Source organism: Carassius auratus, chromosome 14, assembly GCF_003368295.1.
Source record: "Carassius auratus strain Wakin chromosome 14, ASM336829v1, whole genome shotgun sequence".
NCBI classification, from domain to species: Eukaryota; Metazoa; Chordata; class Actinopteri; order Cypriniformes; family Cyprinidae; genus Carassius; species Carassius auratus.
Genome location: NC_039256.1, coordinates 24,558,205 through 24,581,873, shown reverse-complemented (window position 1 = coordinate 24,581,873; position 23,669 = coordinate 24,558,205). Strand labels below are relative to the sequence as shown.

The 23,669-nt window shown below is 38.2% G+C and overlaps 2 protein-coding genes across 5 annotated transcripts in view; both read right to left on the bottom strand.

Annotated features, from left to right (window-relative positions):
* Positions 1-9,596, bottom strand: part of LOC113114112 (dystrophin-related protein 2-like) — a 131,961-nt gene extending 122,365 nt beyond the window's left edge. For 3 of the 4 annotated variants that reach the window (XM_026280860.1, XM_026280859.1, XM_026280861.1), the window contains exon 1: positions 9,182-9,596. In XM_026280860.1, coding sequence (XP_026136645.1) covers positions 9,182-9,344 — 163 coding nt within the window. In that variant the 5' untranslated portion in view covers positions 9,345-9,596. The remainder of the gene's footprint in view (positions 1-9,181) is intronic. The other variant, XM_026280862.1, reaches the window with a different exon arrangement.
* Positions 9,597-10,110: 514 nt separating this feature from the next.
* On the bottom strand, positions 10,111-21,149 carry LOC113114114 (centromere protein I). Its single transcript, XM_074559950.1, is given in 22 exon segments — positions 10,111-10,606; positions 10,608-10,655; positions 10,786-10,827; positions 11,252-11,470; positions 11,962-12,010; positions 12,765-12,844; positions 12,846-12,890; positions 13,076-13,211; positions 14,400-14,509; positions 14,765-14,829; positions 15,107-15,224; positions 15,453-15,547; positions 15,672-15,792; positions 16,754-16,879; positions 17,708-17,839; positions 17,937-18,026; positions 18,173-18,219; positions 18,325-18,373; positions 18,489-18,596; positions 20,220-20,338; positions 20,466-20,603; positions 20,863-21,149. Coding segments are annotated over 22 exon segments (2,193 nt in total). The 5' UTR covers positions 21,026-21,149; the 3' UTR covers positions 10,111-10,513.
* Positions 21,150-23,669: the final 2,520 nt, after the last annotated feature.

Here is a 23,669-nt window from a genome sequence, read left to right as displayed (position 1 = left end):
CTAGCATAATTATTTTGAGGCTGTTGAAGTGGTAACTGTTAAAAGTATGTTTTACATGTAATGTTTCAGACTTGTCCAGCTCCTGTCTTCATTGTCCTCGCGCTGAGAGTTAAAGACACAGAAGCTGTTTGTGTGAGGAGTCACAGACCTGTGTTAGGATGAGGAGGAGGTGCTCTTCTGAAGAGAGGGACAGACGGTTTAAGGAGAGTAAACTTCAGAATAACATCAAGTTATCTTTATTTTTACTAAGACTAAAATAATGTGTGTGTTTTTTTTTAGATGTTGAAATCCAGAGACAAGATAACTTCATTCTTTTGAGACTGATGTAAGTTAAATTATTATTACTTTTTTTTTTTTTTTTAGAAAATTAATGTTTCTGTTGTGTCCTGCCTGTTAACTTCACATTTTGATGCAAAAACAGTGTGATTTTATATATGTATGTATGTATATGTTAATATTTTATTGAAACCATTGATGCCCCTCTTTGCAGAACTCAAACTAACTGGAGTTAAGGACACACAAGTGCTTGTGTGAGGAGGTGGTTTTCTCAGCTTCTTCTGAAGAGAGGGAAAGATCGTTTAAGGCAAGTAAACTTCATAATTTAATGTTATCAGTTGTTGTTGTGTTTTACTAAGAGTAAAATAATGTTTGTTTTTTGTTTTTGTAGATGTTAAAAGCAAGAGACATGGGAGAGCATCATTCCTTTGAGATTTTATGTAAGTTATTTTTAGAAAATAAATTTTTCTGTTGTCTCCTGTCAGTTTACTTCACATTTTGATGCAACAACAATATGATTTAATGCTCATTTCATTAAGACCATTGATGTCTGTGTTTTTCATTGCAGAACTCAAACCAACTTTGGAGTTGTCTGATTTGGAGAGTCATTATTCTTGGTCTTCGCTCTTAGAGGTAAAGTTCACACAAAAAATCATTTACTTGCCCTCAAGTCATTTCCAAACCTATAAGACTTTTTGTCTGTCTTTACAACATAAATTAATATATTTTTAGTTTTCTCATAATATTTGTTAATCCATTTATAGTTTAGATAATCAGTATTTTCAAGCTTCATAAATATAGAGTTATTGTAGAAGTAAATTCTGATATTTATATATGAATACATCTTAAATTATATGATAGCAAACATGTATGTTCAAAATAAAATATTGGTCTCCCAGACCAGCAATGGAGGACACAAAAAGAGAATATTAAATATATTCATATGTTTTCCAAAAAATGAACAGAGTTTGTATGAGTCTGGAAAAACATGGGGAGAGTAAATTATGAACATTTTAATTATTTGGTGTACTAACGGTTTGAAGCGCAGCCCTCCATGTACATGAATATTGTGAGGTATGTGAATGTCATGTCTGTTTTAATGTTTCAGTAAAGAAGCTTTCTGAAAGCGATATTTATTCAAACAATATCGCATGTCCTCACATTAGTGCTGCCATTATAGACTTCATGAGAGCTGTGGTGGACTGAGACATTAAACAACCGCACAAAGTGTTGAAACTTTAAAACCGATTATTTACCTATCCTTACAGATGTGAATACACCTCTACCTGAAAATGGATAGTTTTATTAAATGTTTAATATTTTCAAATGTGTTTCTCTTAGGCCACTGATGAAGAACAGGCGGTGACTGGATGAATCCTGGTCAGAGAGGAGAATCTTCTTTCCCCCTAAACAGCAGTGGTTTTAAAGGAGGACACTGCCCTGGATGATGTAGAAGATGTCACATGCTGTGCTGATGGGGTTTCTTCATGATTACATCAGTTATGCTAAAGAGATTATGAAAATTGACCGTGATGCATGATCTGTATTCATGGACTATGAAACAAACTGTAAGTGTATAATTTGTAAAAAAAAAAAAAGTTAAATGCTTTTTCTGTGTTGTTTAGTAGAAAAGTTTACACTCTGTCATTCATACACCTGCTCACATTCTTTCACACACACACACACACACATGCGTCTGTTAAAAAATTGTGTACTGTCATGCCAGAATAGTTGGAAAAAAAACTAACTAATTGTAAATTTATTGTATGTGTTTTCGTATATTTTTATACAATATATACAATTGAACAAAGTCCAATTTGATCTTAAGTTATATTCATCAAATGTTCAATGCTTTGTTTATGAATTCTGTAGCTGTTAATGCCATCCTTTTCTGCATTTCTTCTAACATGTTACTTTTTGACTTTTCTCTTGTTTTTAATAAATATTTTCCTTTTGGTAATTATTATTTGTGTGTAAAAGTGATATTTAAAATGAACAACATTTGTAGGTTTAATGCCTAGCTCAATTTGGGTTAATTTTAACGTAGAAATGCATTGTTTCCCCACATGGCTACACTGCGAGTTTATTTTCTGCCAGCAGGAGGCGCTAAGAGCGGGAGAGGTAGGTTTCTCCGGTAACGGCTGCAGAGCGGTGCTGAGCTCACAAACGCTGCCTTATCAAGCACATGCGAAATGATATCGAACATTTTCTAAATAAAGTAGTTTTCCTTCTGAAATACAGTGATAAAAAACACCCGCTCTGGTTTTTGAACCCCTGCAATATAGTCATTTTAAACCATAAAAAGGCAACCCAGCAGGCTGGGTTAAATATGATAACCCTGGTTGGGTTAAAACAACCCAGGCGTCCCTTTTTGACCCAGCGCTGGGTTGTCAAAATAACCCAAATTGGGTTGTTTTTAACCCAGCAGTTTTTAGAGTGTATGTTTCTTCTTGTTTTTCTTTTTCTTATCTGTTATGTTTATTAGGATTGTATGTTACATATAATGTTGTTAAATTAATGTTCATTGCATATTTCAGTTTTAAGGGGTCTCACCATGATGGTGTTTAGTGCTTGTGTGAATGAGACTGTGCACCTTCTATACATGTTATTATTTAAAAGGTACTTGTAATGGGCTTTGGTTCACCATGTGACTTACTCATCATCACTTGCTTTTGGTGGTTATCAGTGTATTACAAAGGTACAAAACAGTTTTCAGTACTTCTATAGGTTGGTATATTAACATTATCAGTTAACGAAATTACAGTATTTAACTGTAAATTTAAGGTAAAGACTAAAATGTAATTTCCACATTTTTTACAGTAGAATTCTGGCAACCACAGGTGCCAGCTCTTTTTTTATCATAAATTTTACAGATTAAACATGTTTATGCGGTTTAAGAAAGAAAAAAAAAACATTTTACACATACTGTACATTACTGCTTCTCCTCTATGCCCCGCCTTCTGAAACCATCAATTTTCACAAGTCTCATCTCTCTGAATGAGAGAGACGGAAATGTAGGTATTTCACAGGTATGTGTATTTCCGAGACGGAAATGTTATGCCTCTTAACATATTGTGAAGCCTTGTCCGGCCGGAGCGATGAGACAAAAACATAAAACCCATTACAAACATGATTTCTAGTAGCATTTTCTTTTGGAAGGCAAAAACAAAGTAGTTTCGCTTTCTCAACGGAACAACATCACACACCACAGTCTTGAGTGAGCCACAGCCGACTTGAATGAGCAGAGGCAGGCGGCTTGAGAATGGTGTGGCAGGCGGATTCTATGAAGAAGCGTACCTTGGTCTTGCAGCAACCACATGAGACGACCCGGGCTGGACACCACTTCGTCCATGGTGAAAGCCGACTCTGCGATGAACAGTACAAAGCTGATGTATTTCCTCAGTGACCATCACGGATATAGTCCTCTTTTGGAAGGCCAAAGTAGTTTCACTTTCACAGTGAAACACAAAGCATCTATATGACATGGTGGAGGGGCAATAACAATATTACAACGAGAATAAAAGGTATGCATTCTTTCTTTAAGTGAACATCTGGGCGGCAAGAAGCAAATCTTCCCACATACTGATGTATATATGTGGGGGCATGTTAGAACGAGCCGTTTCAAGGGGGCGTAGACAAGTGTTAACATTAATAAAGAATCTCTCTTTGGATTTGAGACTTTAGTCTTTGCAACTTCACAGATCGTCTTTATTCACCAAGAGCTTGTAACACTCCAAAGAGATAGGAAAATTAGAAAATTGCATCATATGACCCCTTAAAAAAGTGGCACTCTCTATTCTTTTTATTTTCTAACTACTTGTTTTATTATTATTATAAAAAAAATACTTGGCCCTCTAACACTAGCTATCTATTGTATTTTTTTCGGTCTACTTTTAATTAAAAGAAAAAAAAAAACTTTACTGCCACATCGCTTATATATTGTTTCTCTCTGGTTGGTTTAAATGCTTCTATCATTTTCAAGTCTTTGATTGCTCCTCATTTGTAAGTCGCTTTAGATAAAAGCATCTGCTAAATTATTAAGGTACTGTAAATGTAAAATCCTGTTTGTCAGCTGTGGTCACCATTCACTTACTGGTGGTGGAAATGAGCAGCCTGGACAATCCGCCATAAGTAACCACATTTGGGTTCCTCAGAAAAAATTTCATCATTAGATTTTAAGGAAAATCATTAAAGGGGGGGTGAAATATGCTATTTCATGCGTACTGAGTTTTTTACACTGTTAAAGAGTTGGATTCCCATGCTAAACATTGACAAAGTTTCAAAAATTAAGTTGTACGTTTGAAGGAGTATTTTTGTTCCCAAAATACTCCTTCCGGTTTGTCACAAGTTTCGGAAAGTTTTTTTCGAGTATGGCTCTGTGTGACGTTAGATGCCGCGCGCTCCCGTATAGCGAGGCTGAGCATAGACATTTCTCTGATCAGAGCGAATCACTGATCAGAGCGAGAGTTTTGCGAAAAAGTCACAAAAGAAGTGTGTTTTTGGTTGCCAGGGCAAGACAACCCTGCACAGATTACCAAAAAAAAACAGCATTAAGGGACCAGTGGATGGAGTTTATTTTTACAGAGCATCAACGGAGTTGTGCAAGTGTTTTTGTTTGTTCCCTGCATTTCGAAGATGCTTGTTTTACAAACAAGGCCCAGTTTGACGACGGATTTGCGTATCGTTTATTTCTTAAGGATGATGCAATCCCAACGAAAAAGGGTCACGATCGTGTGTTGGAAGTGCAGGCGGTGAGTAAAACTGCTTAAAATATCTCTGCCTCCTTGTTAGTGCGTCCGCCTCCCATCGGAGACCTGGGTTCGAGCCCCGCTCGGAGCGAATCGTTGCTGCTGCTGCTCTCGTTCAGTTTCAGCCTCGGGATCTGATTCTGGATCATAAATAAACGGCTGAATCTAACTGTTAGCCATGGTTTGTTTTGGATGATGGTTTTTCCCTCACGGCTAATGTCACAGCTTCCAAACGCTCTCAACGCAAAAGCCTACTGGCGCTCGTGATTCTTTAGCTCCGCCCGCACGTCACGCCTCCAGCCGGTCGTGTTTTTTCCGGGAAAAATCGGTACAGACTATCTTTCTCTTATGTATATAATAAAACTAAAGACTTTTTGGAGCATTTCACCCCCCCCCCCTTAATAAATTATTAGTAATTTATAGACTAGCAAGTAATTAATTGAAAAGCAATACTTTTAATTTTATTACACTATTATGATTAATATCAACTGAAATTACTGTGTTTTGCATTATTGACACACTGTTTTCCTAATGAATGTTGTTCAGTTGCTTTGACGCAATGTATTTTGTTTAAAACGCTATATAAAGGTGACTTGACTTGACTTTTAGTAGTAGTAGTAAAGAAAAATCTAAATGCATCACAATTAGAACAAAAATATTAAGCAACAGAAACACTGATTATAATAAAGAAATATTTTTAAGCACCATACCAACTCATGAGAATGATTTCTGAAGGATCGTGTTGCACCATTTTTTTTTTCATAAATAATTGAAGCATTGATGAGCTTAAGACTTAACAGCTTAAAGACTCCAAACAGTTTTATAGTACTTACACAGTCCAAAAAAATAAGTTAATTAGCAGATGCTTTTATTCAAAGTGAATTCCAGAATAGTCTTATGAGGTACAAAGGTGATAACTCGTTGTATGCATCACAAATGAATCGATTCAACATGCTTCTGGTCACTAGACCTGAGCGTTACCACTGCACCACACCACCCCCACAAAATGTGCTTTTTTGTTTAGTTTTTGCATCCATTTCGTTCTACAACCAACACACACATAACCATTTCAAACAACAGAAAACAGGCTTTGGGCATCACCTTTATTTTAATTTAACATCCTGTTCCAACTGGTGGAGACAAACAGAGTACCCTTATCAATCCATATTAAGGGGGCGGCTTCTGAGTTTCAATCTGAGCTGGTTTCAAGGAGCCCTACGCATGATGCGGTACAAGGCAGTAAATAAAACGCATAAATGTGCCGCTGCAGACAAGCAGCAGACACCGGCCCTTTCAATGTTAATAGGAGAGCATTGGTTACCCGAGTTTAAATAATGGCCTCCTGCTTCTATCTCTGGGGTCAGGTACCCTAGGTGGCTGGATTTATGGAGTTAGCAAATTGCTTTTCTATCCTCATTCTTTGCGCCTCTTTCTGTCTGCTCATCCTTTCAACTCAGCACGTGGATGATGGAAAGGAACAGGGGGGTGATTGGCCTGTTTTTCACGACCAGAGAGCAGAATGTGTCTCAAGGCCAGGGGAAAGCACAGAAAGACGCTCATCAAAAGGCGCAACTCTGTCGACACGTTCCATTACCAAGATGTTTCTCACAGCACTAAAATGCTTTATTCCATCATAGCTGGGGATGGGGCCACTGGTGAGGCTGCTGCCAGTCAAGAGTGATTGCGATGACTGAGGACGTGACTCCGCTTTTCAACTCTATAGGCTCAGAGTCATATTTGCCTTTTCCCTTGACTACTGGTTCATATATCCGATCACGGCAAAGGCAAACTGAGGCCTTGGGATTGCCGGCGAAAACATCAAAAGCCAGACTGGAGATAAACAAGATTACAAATTTATATAACCAACATAATATGGTCCGCACCTGAGGAACTTGCAAGACTAGAAGAAACTTCACAGATTTGTTTATCATGGTCTTGGCAAGGCACTGTATTGATACTCATCAAACATTCTAGTTAGGGGTTTGTTGTAGTCCCAAAACTTGTTCTTAATGCTATTCTTTTCTGCATTACAAGCACTGGCATTTCCTTCAGGAAATGCAAACCTAGTTTATATAAAACGTATTGAATTATGGCACACAGAACCTTCAAACCGAACTTTGAACACGCTCAAGAAAGTTTCTCTCTTGCCGAATCTGTGTCGCCATAACTCCTGACATTTTTAGATCACTCCTCTAAGTGAGGCAAAACAAAAAAACAAGGTAAACTTCCCCTGCTAGTTCTGCGTACAAGGCGCTGTCTGAGCAAATAAATAATGTAGTCCAAAAGTACATGCTGATGATGTGCAGAGGGAAAACAAATCACCAAGAAAATCAGTTACAATTCAGAGGTGTAGTGGCACGCACTGTACCAATAAATGTTCTTGTCAAATCACATTTCAAAGTGCATTCAAAACTGTGTCATCTCACAACACTCGCTGTTCATCACATATTCACATTGACGACTGCAAGCGAGGGAATGGACATGTATGATTTGGGGAAGAACAAAGAAAGAGGACTGTGACTAAGGAATAAAGTTTGAATGATTGGTAAATGTATTTTCAGGTTGCACAAAATGATTGAAATTTCATGGTTCCCAATTCATGACTTTGACGTCTCCTTTCCAGGTTTCTTGTGTTCCTTAACCCTGAATATGACCGCAAGGGAAAGGGTGAACTTACATGGTCTAAAAAAAAAGAAAAAGGACAGGGGTAAGAAAAGGGGAAGAGGACTGTGACAGTGGCATAAACTTTGAATGACTCATGTGAATAACAAAGAGGATGAGCTGATAACTCAGAGTGATGACTCTTGATCATTTCAGCAGGATCACGGTCTATCTAACACTCAGATAGGGATAGACACTTATTACTTTTCCTCTTTTTGTGGCTGTTCAGCATGAACTGCCACCAGCTCCAAAGGCTGTCTGCATTTCAAAAAACATCAAAGCATGAGTCACAATAGTGCTTTTAAAGAAGCTTCAACCTCATATTACACTACTGTGCCACAACATTGAAAATTTATGAACGTGATTCGGAGACAAATGCCAAAACCCACACTCATTTCATTTTTAAAATGTGAAGCACTGTCTGCCTGGAAAGAAGAGAGGAGTGACTGCATTCTACTAATTGCACAGTAAAAACAAAGAAATGCAGCAAGAAACATTTCCAGGGGGTGTGAACAACAACAAAAAATATCAAAAGTTTGTGAACCGTTCTTATTTAGAACGAATTCAGAGGAATGATTCATATGAATCGGTTCTTTTTACTGGAATCAAAATCATACATTGTCACCAAGGTGTTGTCTGAATTACAAACGAACGAATATATAATCATATGCCGTGTAAACCTACCTATAAAAAAAGACTAAGCATAGCTTAATTAAAATTGGCCTAGTACGAGACTATTTTCTGAATAGCCTAACGTTACCAGAGATCATATTGTACATTAAAGTCGTTAGATTTCATAAAACTACACGAGATTTGTTACGGTTATATTCGATATTTTAAAATGAAAAAAAAAAAAAAACAACAACTAATGATTCCATTTACATTGCCTTCCAATCATTCCCTTAAAAAAAAACGTAAAACACTTTGCAAGAATTGTGTATTTCCTTCTAAGTTAACGTTAGACCTGTTCTGAACCCGAAATCATCTTACACGCCAACAGACGGATGAGGACAATGTAGCCTAATAGGAATTGCATTTCTTTGCCCTATAAATCTCTCTTCCTCAAAAGTACTAAAAGAACAGCCAACGTTAATGAAAGAGGAATCGATAAGAATCTGAACTAGAACCCTTAATTATTTACGATTACCGTTCCTACAGGTTACACAGACACGCTTAATTCAGCTCATAAAGTCACCGGCTGATGACTGTCGTAATTTAAGCGACACTTCCGTCATATTTTTCTTAATAGAGCATCGGACAAGATGATAAACCACTAGATCTGCTTCACTGGCTTCACGTGTCAACCGGTTTGACAAGAAAGGCAGTCCACATCAGGCCTTTCTAAAAACCACCAATCGAGGAGTTTGCATTAATAATAACGGACATCACAAGCTTGATTTATCTCGCGTCTCTAAACTGATAGAGGCTTCGCGTCAATGTACCGTTTCTAACCATCGTCACGGCACACTTGTCAGGTACAGCAAATAAAGTCCTACCTTTTTCTTTGAAAGGTGAGAAACTGCGAAAGTGGAGCACTTCAGATTTCCATTTGAGACGGACGCTCAGATGAAAAGAGGAAAGCTGCGGGATGAGAGTGGAGAAGTGATGATCGGGCAGACGAGGATGAACGAATAACCTCTCATACAAGAATAAGGACATCAGCCGAGCGAGGTAGATCACTCAGTTTAGCTCTCGCAGAATTCATCGTTTGAAGTTGTGCACCTGCCTCAATTCATGATAACGCATGAGCTATAATCCCGGAGGTGTGCGCGTATTCTTCATTCACTCCAGATGAAGTTTGCTGGACGGCATCGTGACGCGCTCGCGCTGAAAATAGCTCGGACCAGAGAGGGGACATATCGTCGCGAGGCATCTCCAGAGCCCTTCATAAAACACGACGACATGTCACGCAGAGTTGAAAGCGCTCACATTTATGGGACGGGCTGTACAACGTAAGCCGTTGAGCTTTGCTCACACTGCCTTGATGCTGAGATTTCCTAGGATGCACTTGAACCAAGTTACCTGGGCGATGCTTAGTGTTTATTTACAAAATATGATTAATTTTTAAAGAAGCAGTCTTTATAGGGTTTGATTTAGTGATATGCAGGATGTTTATCCTTTGCATTAAAATCACATTAAATCTACTTTGAGGTCTTTGCAGCAAAACACCCTATTAAAAATGGCTAATTGCGCATGCTAAATTCAATAAATAAGCATTTAAAAAAAATTAATATTTATAAATAGATTTATCAGTAAAACAATGCATTTTTAAATGTTAAAAACAGATTTAAAACAAATATCTCACAATAGATCTAAATCACTGCAAGTTAGTAGGTCCCCCAAATAAGTCCAGTTAAATGTCAAGTTGATCATTTACAAAACATTGCAAAAGCCTGCACCTCATTGCTTTACCTCATGCTGGATCTGAGAACAAAGGATTTATTTTAATGTCAGGTGGATCAAAGATACATAGCCCATTTGATTTACATGAATTAAAAAACAAGACTATTAATCCATCAGTTTTAAAGTGTTATAAATAATGGGATTTTTTTATAGATGCCGGTAAAATGCAGTCTTTTTTTCAAATATTGGGGATTTATCACAATGTTTGTTTTTTTTCGCACAAAAAGCACAAAAGATAAAAAGCAAAAAAGGGATAAAAATATACACAACACTATAGAAAAGACTGGAAAGTAACAAAATGGCTTGTAATGTACATTTAATATTTACAGTTCTGCAAGCGGTTACTTTCTCCCTCTTATGGAGGATGACTTTAAAATATATACATGTTTTATGAACACCACTGACACCTGAACTTCCTGTCAGCATCAGGGCTGACTATTGGGCTGCCCTTCTTCTTGACTATTCAACGTGGAGCCATGCCCAGTGTTGGTCCGAATAAAGTTGTTGAGGCCATCGAAAGCCTTGATTAAAGAGAAACTCCATATACCAGTTCCAGTACTTCCCGATCTGCAAACATGAAAAGAAGAGTTACGGTGTGGAAAACTGCAACAGAATATGACTGATTAAAAACTTGCTCTCATGTTGACCTGAAATAAGCAGTTTTTAATAAAAAGGAAATTATATAACTTTTTAATACCTTTATAGAACCAAGATCCACGTTCTTCCTCTCTGGCCAACACTGATGAAGAGAACACATAAATATTAATTGTTTTCTCTTTGCTCTAAATCTCAGTAGTACACTGCTGAATGGTGCAGTCGGACCAAAAAAGGTACTTGTATTATTAAAGATGATGAAAACTCCAGTCTCACACAGCATCCATGAATAATAAAATGTGATTCTGTATTAATGGATCCTCTATAAAAGATACATTAATACCACATTTATCTCCTTGTCCATTCCTAAAGTTATTAGTGAAAACCGGAGGCTGCCCTGTCCCCAGTAGTGACACAAGGCTTTACACTTGATGTAATATAATCATCTAATTAGCTTACGCAGCGGAGTTCCTTTCCTTCGCTCCAAATGAGATGACAGTCCAGCATCACTGTACTATTACAAACTCTCACGCATTTAAATGTCACTAGTGTGAGAATATCTCACTCACCCGCTGATGAAATTCGATGGCATAGCTGAAAAGCGCCGGGTGGTGGATGAGATCGAAACGGCACCAGGGTTCTGCCACTTTGCTCAGAGCGATAAGATCCTTGTCGATCTCAATATCTGAACCAGGGATGCACCACCAGGAGTTCCACATGGAGTTCACCATGGCTTGAAGGTTCCGATTAAACTCCTTGTATGTGTTTCTGCTAATGTGGAATGTTTGCTGTAATGTGAGAAAATATTACACATGAAACTAGTGAATAAGTCAACACCTGTCAAGACACATTTTCAGCCCAAAGTGTAAATTCAAATTCCACAGAATGGTTGTGGTACAATAACACCTTGGTGCCACTAAATGGATCTAATGGGTTAGAGTGTGAGACAAGAATCACCTATATATTTTAAATGACAAAAGTGTAATGCTGTGATGAAATTATTTGGCCATTTTATTCACTGCAATGCCAGTGCCAATGCTTTGTCTAACTGGGTTTCAATCAAGAAGACTCAATTTCTCTTTTCATCCCCAGCAGGTAAGTTGAGGATTACAGCAATAGCCTCCAGGAGCTTCATTGTAAATTCTTAAAAGCACAGCTTGAAGGTCCTTCTAATTTACCCATTATGAGTAAATTATTCAGACACAAAACCTCTTGAATACACACAGTTGGCTTTTCATGACTTTGCTGTGTGTTCATTTTATAACAGTTTCCTCATTACCTCTCTCTGCTGCTCTTGTTTCTTAGCCAAGGTCAGATTCTTCCGGTATCTGAGAAAACGATATAACAACAGAATATTAATAATAAAGCTAACATATTGTACTAGAGTTATTTGTTCCATATATTAAAAAGATATTTTAAGTCAGATATACACTACAGCTGTGAAATTAATGTTGGTAAACTTAATTATAATTTTACTTATTTGAGAATTTGACTTTTCCCTCAGCAGGGTTAAGCCAATGATAGTAATGCACTTAAAATGAAAGCTTAGCGAACAAGTGGGCAAAAATGTTGGTCTGTTCCTAACACAATTGTTCCTCACAAGTCTTTTTTTGGAGCTTGAAACTATTAATCCCCATCAACTTTCATTATATGGAAAGCAGCTGGATACACTTCCATATTGGCATGATAGTGTATAAAAAGCAGACTTTTGATGTTCAAGTGATCCTTTCCCTTTAAGGTCTTCACAGAAGCACTGAAAGGTTTGTGTGCCGAAGCAGATGAAAGAATCTTCATACTTCATTTAATCTATTGCTTACAGACATCATGCCATGGCAATGTAATGCATTTGAAGGTTCAGGCTGTTGCCCACAGTTTAGCCAGAAGCACACAGGTGTCCCACTGCCATGGGAACCACACATGCGATGAAGAGGAACTCACCCTTCACCCAGCTCATTCACCCAAAAGTTCCAGAAGATACCCTTAATCTAGCATGGCCAGGCTGACATCTCAAGCAGAAAATCTGTAGGATTTACCAGAGTGATAATACGACCCATAAAGCTTATTATAGCTCAAATTCAGTACCTGTACATGATGTAGCCAAGCCTATCCACGCTGATGGAGTCTGTGGCAAAGAGAGCTGGGTAGAAAACCCCAGCCGGGGGGCATGATGATCAGAGGCAAACTGTACTTCAAAAACATGTCACACACCTAGACATCCCGAGAAAAAAAAAATGTCTGCATTGGCACAAAGACATTAACAGCAGGGTTTGTTGCACTAAATCTACTAGACGAAAATCAGCACATAAATCTTAGAAAAACTCAGACTGGAACTTCGGTTGATGTCACTTTGCCAAGAACATCATGTTAATTAAGTTAATCAAAGCTGAGTATACCGTCTCATAGAAAGCAAGTGTCTGGTTGAGCAGAAGAACATGGCAGTTCTCCAGACGGAGTCCCTCAGATGCCAGCAGTCCCACAAAGCGAACCAGCTCCATAACAGAGTCCATGAAGCCAGACAAGGTCATAGTCCTAGGAAGGGGAGTGCATTATTCTTTTCACTCACTTTTTTGAAAGCATACACAAAATAACATGTGAAAAATGAGTTTTCCCTGCAGAATGTACAAAATAAATCAACTAAATCACACCTAGTACACACCAGATGTGTCTTTGTGCTATGCTTGGCACCCACACAATTCGCACAGCACAGAGACCCAAAGCAAAAAGGGAATAATGGGGGTATTGCATTGATGCATAGCACACTGGCGCAGTCAAACAGGGTTTTGCCCTTGATCATAATTTCTCCTTCAGCTGTGCACTTCAGTAATGTAATAAAAAAATAACCAAATCAGCAGCGAATAAGAAGCAATACACGACAGGAGAGGGAAAAAAATCCACCGCACTTCATTACACACCGTTCCACAGAACACTTTTAGGGTAAACGAGGTTCAGACGGAGCCCGACCACAGAAGCATTTCATTGATCTCTTTTAAATATAAAATATAAAGAAATCTGCAGTGGTAAACCTCAAGCAAGACTTTTAAAGAGTACAATCACTGGAGTGTGGTCCCATTTCTTCAGATTATTTCTGCAATGTTTTCCAAGGCAGTGAGTTTTCAACAGTCATTAAAAAGTGGATTTCAGTGGATTCTGTAAATTGCAAGTCACATTAAAGACAACAGCATTTGCAAGTTATTTAAATACTAGAAAGCAACATGTTTCCAAGACTACTAAACTGGAAACAGTGCTGGGGTTTTATCAGGAATTGATGAGAATAAGTATTTACAGGGTTTCTGCAAGATTTTTAAGCTCAAATTTAAGTTTATTTTAAGACCTGAACACATAAAATGAACACCATATGAGCAGGGTAGGGCAATGTCTATAATACCATAAAATCACTGTAAAAAGCAGAATTTACAGTTCAGATACAAGTTTCCTCAAAAACAAAGTTTTATAAAATGAATAATTTTACATTTCAGCCTTTAAAGTCAGAAGTTTATTTTTAAAAAACTGTTTATTCTGCTGATTTCTTAAGGACTACCGTGGACAGCTGACCCCACGGAAACCCTGATTTAAGCATTTTTGGCTATATTATTATTGGTTAATACCATTTTCTCGGAGCAAAAAGAAAAGTTGTTTATTTTTTAAATAGGTTGTGAAAATGTGTTGATGACTAATTAAAAACTGTTGATTTTTTTTTCATATTTTTGGTATACTCACATGGTGCTGTTGCTGTTAAGACTGATGTCCAAGCCGCCCTCCGATGCGCTGACTGAATGCCATGTCAGCCACTTCACCAGCATGCTATTCAGACACTCGATGACACTACACTGTGAGAAGGACAATGTGAAAAGGCACATTCAGATGAGAGTGAAAAAAATTAAATCCGGCTTTCAACTGCTGTGAGCTTAATCACAACACCACTCAAATAACATCCCAGGAAGTGTTAAGATGCCACGGCTTTGTGTAGAATGAGTAATTCACTTATGTCTGAACGATTTAAGCATTCATTGACATCCTGGCTCACACGGTCATGCTCGTGCTTGATACAAACAAACAGAAAGAAAGAGAAACAACATACAAACCTTGAAAAATACAGTGGATGTAAAATAAAGTTGCTTCAGTGGCTCAAATAGAAGTTTATGCATGTCTATAGATGAAGAAACGAAAGGTTTGGTTAGGTTTACTTCCACTGACCAATAAAATGCTGAAGAAAAACTAAATATTTTATTTGATCAATAAACAATGTAAAAATGCCATTATCATTAGAGGTAAGGACGGTTCATCTTTTAGAACACTACATGCATTTCACAAAAATAAAAAGCCACTAAATCAACAAATGCAGATTTAGTGGCTTGAAGTTACGAGAGCAGAAATGGGAATTCTTGAATTCCTCTGGTTGCAGCAGAGGTAATTGGGACACTTACAGAAGCTTGGCATCAAGGGGATGTCACTTAGAAGATCCAGAATCTGCGGCCGGAGTAGACAGCCGTCCCACACACTCAGAAACTTATAAAGAAAACTCTCTGTGCTGGAGAATCCCTCCTGAGAGCAATGCACAAATATAAAACCTGTCAATGTGGGATTTTACAAGTGGGGAGATCATTCAGGAATGCAGAAGAGAAAGAGAGCAAGGCAGAAAACATGACTGATAGATGTCCTGAGGTTTGTGGAATAAACTGCCACATCTTTCTAATATTAAACATCCAACCTTGAGGCTGCTAAGGTTAATTTCCTATTGGGTAAAACTTGTCTTCTGTTGCTTGGTTGTACCTGAAGGAACTGTTGTGAAAAGAGGATGGTGCTCAGGAAGCGGCAGGCTTCAGAAGTGTTGTCAGAACTTCCATCCACAGGACATAGTAAAAACTCTGCCCAAAACATACAATAAACTGCATTATATTACTGAACTGGAATTTGAATGGGAACTACAAAGGCAGGGAGAGGCTTTAGATAAGCTTGAAAAGGTTTGGTATTATAACATGAAAAAGGTACCCTCTTGCAATGAGTGTCCAAGCCAAAAGTTAAGGCGCAGGAAGGCAGATTCATCCTGTACACAGTCCAGGTAGTGCAGAGCCAGATTTGATCCCAGAAGCGAACCCATCTGGGCAGGCAGCTAAAAACAAGGTATGATTTTAACATGAAGGTGCTATATGCTAAACAACATGCATCTGCACAACGTTGAGACAGTATATCATAACCAAGAGCTGTCAAAACAGCTGGAGGCAAATAAACCAATTCAGCCATACTTCTGGCTCCTTTGAGACCTTTACTGAAACTGACAGTCTACTACAACAGTTTAGATGAAACACATTCCACCATTCTACATTCTCACTCTTTTCAAACACTGTAATTTGTGTCAGTCTACAAACAGCTGCCTCACAATATGGGACTTCAACAAATAATAAATAAATAAAACTAAGTGACAGATTGACAACGGACATGGCTGAGTCTTTCTGTAATTAACAAGCAAATGTATCATTCATCTGAGAAATGACTGATTCTAATGATGGGGTTGCCACAGTGAGAAAGAATCAATGATCTTTCCCCATGGCCACAAATGAACTGTTTTTTTCCAGATGACTGACTCCACCAGCTTCTTCCTCAATCCTTTCCTAATGCAGACTGCAAAATTACCCTAAAAAGTGGTGCAGGGACACTATGACAATATTCATTTTGTGAAGTAAAACCATAAAAGAGATTAAATAAGGCTTATAAGGTCAGTGGGTCCGATCTGTAAAAATGTTATGACTTGCCAATTGAGAGTGTAATATAGTTTAGTACTTACAGACGCGACAGTGTTGATGAACATTAAACAAGCCGAACATTTTATTTTACATCTGAAAAACTTGACTACTGAGACAGATTCTGCAGCAATATCAATTTGATAGAAGACTTGATGACATGCTCACTGATCAGTCTTGTGAAGGCTTAGCTCCACCAAGTGGCCAAACAACAGTAGTGCAAATCCCTGTAAATTTGATGAATATTATGCAATATGGCATTTTGCATTTAAAAAGAGCCCAAAAATCTATATCCTATTATACTACAAGTCAAGTAAAGGACATGTGCATTACCTCTATATTGTGGATGTTCTCCAGTAGCTCTTTGAAGGAACGGAGCTCCTGCAGACGGAACGCCTTCTTGTTGGAGTTGCTGTCGAATGCCGAGCTCAAGGGAGGTATTGTTAGATGATGTAGTTTCTGTGGACATTAGATAAATACATTCAGTTTATAGAGTAACTGATACATTTTCAGTCATATAATATCAGAACTTGCCTATTTAAGACTGGAATATACAAGGACAGGATTCTGCCCCAATTTCCAGTCTGGAGGAGTCAAAAACTTTTTAAGTCATCATAAGTCATAATGTCTACTTGCACAATAAGTTGTAGTGAAAAAAAGTTTTGGAAAATAGTATGTTCAAATTCATAGTATTCATGTGGGACATTCGTGGCCTAATGGTTAGCGAGTCTGACTTACAACCCGAAGGTTGGCTGCCCACTACTCCGGGTGTTTGTTCACAATGTGTGTGTGTGTGTGCACTTGAATGGATTAAATGCAGAGCACAAATTGCAAGAATGGGTCACCAAACTTGGCCCACGACACGTTACTTCACTTTCAATTTTACTTTAATTCAGTAGGTGAAAAGTACCTAAATGGCCTACTATTATTGACGATGTCAGGATGAGGCCACAGGAGAGAATTTGTTAATTTCATTGTGAAAGGACACACCTAGCAATGGTAAGTCATGTAACTGTAACAACATATGTAACAACATAAAAACATGATGGATGTAGTACATCCAAATTTGGTCATTGGTCTCCTGGAAACAAGGTGCACTGTGTTTAGGCCAATTTGAAAGTCTGGTAGCATGTGATTCTGCCTGCATCATTTAGTATATGATGCCCAGCTTTTAGGCAAGTCTAGTGTTTTAAAATCTGTTAAAATTTTAATTTTTAAAAACACCCTTTAGTTGACAAGTCAGCGTTCTCTAATGCTCTTTACAGTATTACAAAGATGACATCTTACCCGCTTTCTGGAGGATGGCTTCTCTTTCAGACCCAGGCTGAGGCTCAGGTCAACTAAAACAGCACCCTTGTTTTTCCTCTGCACAGCACTAAGAGCCACTTTCCAGGTGGAGTTGTGATTCTTGAATCCAGTCTGAAAAGCAAAAAATTGCTTGGTCTAAGAGTCTGAAACACCTGGCAGAGGAACAAAGCTCTGTTGGAAAAAACGGTAATGACTACAATACACTAACCCTCACTCTTGATGGAAGAGAGAGCGTCACTAGGTCTGGTCGGAACACTTTGTAGAGTGCTAAAAGTTGTGTGAGAAATGGTTGTCTACCCTAATAGGAAAAATGGGAGAAAACAAAGTACTTGTGAAATGAAACATCCAATTACAAGAAACATTCTCTAGCACTACAGTTAAGCTATGTTTATAATAAAGGATGTGGAGGCATTTATTTTAATATTTAATAGATGGAGTCTTTACCATTTTGGCCTGAATATCCAACAGTTTCCTGACTCTGTATGGGTGAACTACGAAAGTGGAAAATAAAAATCAGAATAACAAGCAAATAACATCATGTAAGACTCTTACAACATTTATAAAAAAAAAATGAAACCACTTAGTCAACAACTCACCATGTTCCCGCATGGTTAAAAGGTACAACAAGTGGCAAATAAAAGGGCACTGGAAGGAAAAAATACAATTAGCCTAGTAAATAAATTTGAAAACCGAAACCTGGGAATATCCTAAATTAAAAAAATAAATAAATAAATAAAACACTTTGCAAAGCACAACTAACCAGATTTTCTTCTGTCACAAAGCTGAAAATGAAGCCATAAATGGATCTCAAGTCATCTTTGCAGTCAATCAGGTCAAAAACAGTGAGCACCCAGCGGACAAAGAGAACCTTAAAAGACAAGATATGAACCAAGTGTTCAAAGATAGCAAAGAAACAGAAGCAGTGACAGATTCCGACAGGGACAGAAAAAAGACTTGGTTCTATGCAATGGGTGTAGATTGGATTTTGAGATGAAGGTGATGCATAAAAAAAAAAAAAAAAAGTCAGATGAAATCAAGCCTGCAGGGGTGGGGACCAGTGTTGTGGGTAACGCGTTACAAAGTAACGCGTTAGAGTACTCTAATTACTTTTTTCCTGAAATGTGTAACTTAACGCGTTAGTTTCGTGCGTAAGTAATCAGTAACTTCGTTATTTAAAAAAAAAAAAAAAGTAATCCGTTATTTTAAGGAAAGGAAAATCCCGACTGCAGCCTGCTTTTTGTCAGACAGTAGGACTAGGTCTACTGTGCCACCTGCGGATGTACAGTATCAGCGGAGCCGAAGCTCTGCGATCGTAAAGTCAATGGCTGTGATGCGTCTGTGCCCTGCACCTGACCCTGTGTGTGGGGTTTTTTTTTTTTTTTTTTGAACTCCCGGCAAGATAGCAGAGAGGACAGCGTTTGGTTTATGGAAGTACGCACATTATTTTCAATTTGTCAACGAAAAAGAAAAGAACATAACGGTAAAATGCACACTCTGCTTTGGTGAAAAGCTTCTGTCAACCGCCAAAAATTCTACCTCAAATTCAACGCTACGTTTTAATCACTACATGTACATGTAAGAGGACTGTGTTAAAGCGAATTTAGGCTTGTGACTGTGAGTGACACTTTAATAATAATTAGTTTGGCTATTAAGCGATTTGTCATTTGCCTGTGTGGCAGTGAAGGATTTAATTTGGTTTGTTATCATTTTTGTTTGACAGGCAGCTGTTAATTTCTGTTAGATCATTGGCTGGCTGGTTGTTCATCATTTCTAAATGGATTTAAATCTGCAAGCCTGTTTAAGGTTGTGTTTACAAGTAAGCATACTTGTACTTTGATAACTGCATTATTTAAAGTTAAAGAAAAATCAGGAGTTATCTTGTGGTGCTCATAATATACAGTAGCCTAGGCTACCCGGGCTGGGTAACGTTAGGTGCGAATTTTGATTAATAATATGTTCTGTGATAATAAGTAAATAAAACGCCATGTGGAATAGCCGATTGCTGACTGTCTTTCCTGTTATTGTTATCCTGCAGTGTTAATTTAGTCGGATGACTGACGGTATTCATTGTCGGGAGTCACGACTTCTAGGTGCATTTAAAGGGGCCGGGGGCTATGTCTGTCGTGTGTGAGCCGCTGCAAACGGCTTTTAATTTTTGGTAACGCATGAGTACTCTAACGCGTTACTTTTATGAATAGGTAACGCTGTATCATAACTGATTACTTTTAATTGATGGTAACGTTGTAACCTAACTAACTACTTTCCAAAGTAACTATACCCAACACTGGTGGGGACTAAATAACTTTCAAAGTCTCAGAGAAGTCTGTCATTCCACCATAGGACTGAGACATTATAATATTTTGATGAACATATATAGAATAAATAGAATTTAGTATTAATTTTCATTTCCGATACCTCATTTTGATACCTATGAAGCAAAAGCAAATGACAGCCATTTCACTAATGACCAGACACAATCAACAGCCCTCACCTGTGCATTCATTGGCATTTTCCCTACACACAGCCATGACAGCCCCTTTACGATGGCCTCCTGCGGCACTACTGTGGCAGGTACAAGAAACTTCAGCACACGGGTACAGTTCGCAGTTCCTGTCGGATGAACAGAATTTAATCATCTGTGCCATAAACAACTAAAGATAATGCTTCTCATGAGGAATTCCTGCTCATAAACACATACAGCTGAAGAAACCTGTGCATCCCCTAATAATTATATCACCTGCATTGAGGCTTAAAGCCAAGTCCAGCAGCATTGTGATGAGCTCCGGAGGAAGACCCTTACTGAGAGCCACTGTCTCCACCCTCACCAGATTCCTCTCCAGCTCATCATTCCCTCGGACTACTGTGCCAGCTTCCACTGTAACATTCAGCAATACATGTAAACAGATATCATCACACCTAGTGATACAGTATCTGCTATCTGGTGACTACTACACCCTTACACAGATAAACAAAAGACCTTAACAAACTTGAAGTCGTTGTAAGAGTTACTAAAGGAACAAAAACAAAATAACTAAATAAACAATTCATGAAAAAAGAACGTCCCTACTGTTAAATTGTAACACTCTAAAATAGCTTTTGTAATCCGTTTCTATAATGTTTTATGCTGCACTTACCCCGAGACAAATACTTCACCGCGAGACCGAAGGGATCCGCCTCGCCTTTTCTCTTTTCTTTTTCTGCCAAACGCAAACTTCTGTTGCTCGCAGAGGAGACGGAGGAGTCTATTTCTCCGGACGGATCGGAGCCTAACCCCGCCAGGTTAGATATATCGGCCATTTTTGCGCTACATTATAGTATTATTTGCTCTCCCTCGCGTGTTTGTCTCGGTCGCTGAAGTAACCCATTCAAACCAAACGCCAAATCTGCCGCGACCGTTTGAACATGCGCACTGCATCACTTCCTGTTCTGTCGCTAGCACAATGAACACAATGAACTGAAAGCGGAATAGCTTTACTGCGACAAAGATGTCATTAATATATGGTTATGTTACAAATTTTATTTTTCATTGAATTTTTAATTTGCATTTATTGTTGTTCAAACATATACAATTGTGTATATTTTAAAATATTAACAAAGCAAATTAGATGCACAGTCAAATAAGTACCAAGGGAAGTTACAAGAGTGTAAAATATTACACGGCTAAAATTTAATACGTGACTACTGTGTCTAAAAGCAATTTCCCTAAGGGGTGATCATACAACAATAATTATAATTATTACTATCATTACGTATTATTAGGGCCCGAGCACCGAGGTGCGAGGACCCTCTTGTATCTGCTTTGTTTTTTATTAGGGCCCGAGCACCGAGGTGCGAGGACCCTCTTGTATCTGCTTTGTTTATTATTATTATTAGGGCTCAAGCCCGAAGGGGCGAAGAGCCCTATTGTTCTTCTAAGGATTATTCTTCTTCTTATTATTATTATTTTTTTATTTTTTATTAAACCTTCCGGGGGTTTTTGGAGGCCTTAACATGCTCAAAAACTCTTGAAAATTGGCACACACATTGGAATCTGCGGCCATCAGGACGCCACAGAGACTGGGCCCCGGGCGTGGCACAGGGACTCTACAGCGCCCCCTGGAACACAGTCAGAAATCTTGAACCATAGCTCACACACACTTTCATGTATTTATATGAAACTCAGTACACTTATAGATCTCATTGAGCCGAGCAACTTTCGCACTCTATGTCATAGGCTCCGCCCAACAGGAAGTCAGCTATTTAGGGCTGTTTATAAAAAGCATGCTCTGGAATTTGATATACTTGTCATAGGTCTTTTACTTGATTGCCACCAAACTCGGTCAACATGATCTCAAGACATTGGGGATGGAAAATTGCGAGGGGATTTTTGATATCTCGAACGGTTTGCCCGTGGCGAGGCGTTGAAATTATGGCGAGATATGAGAAACAGGAAATGTCTAATAACATCCACATACATTTCCTGAATTTGATCAAACTTCATTGGTTTGTTCGTTGTATGATACTGATCGTATATATGTGACTATTAAGAGTCAACATTATAGCGCCACCAACTGGCAGCAGGAAGTGTGCCATTTTCCAAATGCTTTGAATTCAGCATCTTATTTTTACTCTATTTACTTAAAACTTCATCAGAATAATGACAAAACACGGCCGATGTAAATCTGTTGTGGGGATATTGATATCTGATATAGTGTTGCCATGGCAACGTGTCAAACTTGAATGTTCTGTTATGGTGAGTTTGAGGCAGACAACAAGCTCAGATTTACATAAAACTCAAAACACATATCAGTATTAGTGATAGCTAGACAATGGCAAAAGCTTTTAAAAGGGCGTGAAGGAGGCACTCTATAGCGCCACCTTTTGTCAAAAGTGGGGGGGTTAGTTTTAGCTACAGACACCAAACTTGGTACATAAATTGTTCTTTTCAAGACGGACAACTTTCTAATTCACAGTCATCAGCTACGACCAACAGGAAGTCGGCTATTTTGATTTGAATATTTAAATTGAGCTCTGATTTAATGCATACTCCTCACAGGGGAAGTACACTATACACACCAAACTTTGTCTACATGAAGAAAAACCATTGAGGAACTTAAATTGCGAACGGATTTTGGTTAGCTTGAACGGTTTTGTCGTGGTGAATTTTTGAAATGACAGTAAAAAGGGAAACATTAATTGCCTTGTATGTTTAAATTGCAGCTTCCAAACACTTCAAAGCATTTTTTTATACAAAGATCAAATCATTTTGAGGAAATATGCATAGTTTCACGACTTTACAACACTGTATGGATAAAAGAAAATTAAAAAACTGTCAGACTTCTCAACTGACATGATCTCACTCTGGCCACCCTGTCTGTGTGAGGGAAGGGAGGGGGAGAGGGAGGGGGAGTGTGAGGGGGTTGGTGACTGTGACAGTGTGTGTGGACTGTAGGGAGGGGCTGTCTGGCAGAGAGAGAGACAGAGAGACCTAATCATCCCTTTAATAATCAGGAAAAAAAAATCTGTATTTTAAATTGTTATTGTTTTTGTTGTTGCTAATGGTGGTGTTTTTTCCTTTCATTACAGGTTAAGAAATCTCTTAGGCCTTATCCTTTTCTGACAGTTTTAGGGATTTAAAAACATCCTAAGAACCCTAATTTGTGCTGCAAATAATAATTTCAAACTCATTTGATACTGACCTATGACAACCTGTGACGTGACATGACATTTATTAATCTCATGGATGTAACAGTAAAACTCTTCAACTGACAGATAAAGCTGTAATGCAAGCAAAACTATTTCACAAATGCTTATAGGTCATTAAAATCATTACAAAACACTAATACATTATTTAAGGATTTGGTAACACTGTAAAATAATGTCTAATTTGTTAACATTATGCAGTATAACATAGTATGCAGTCTTCGTAGGGCACCAACTCCCAGAGGGGGCACCATCCCAG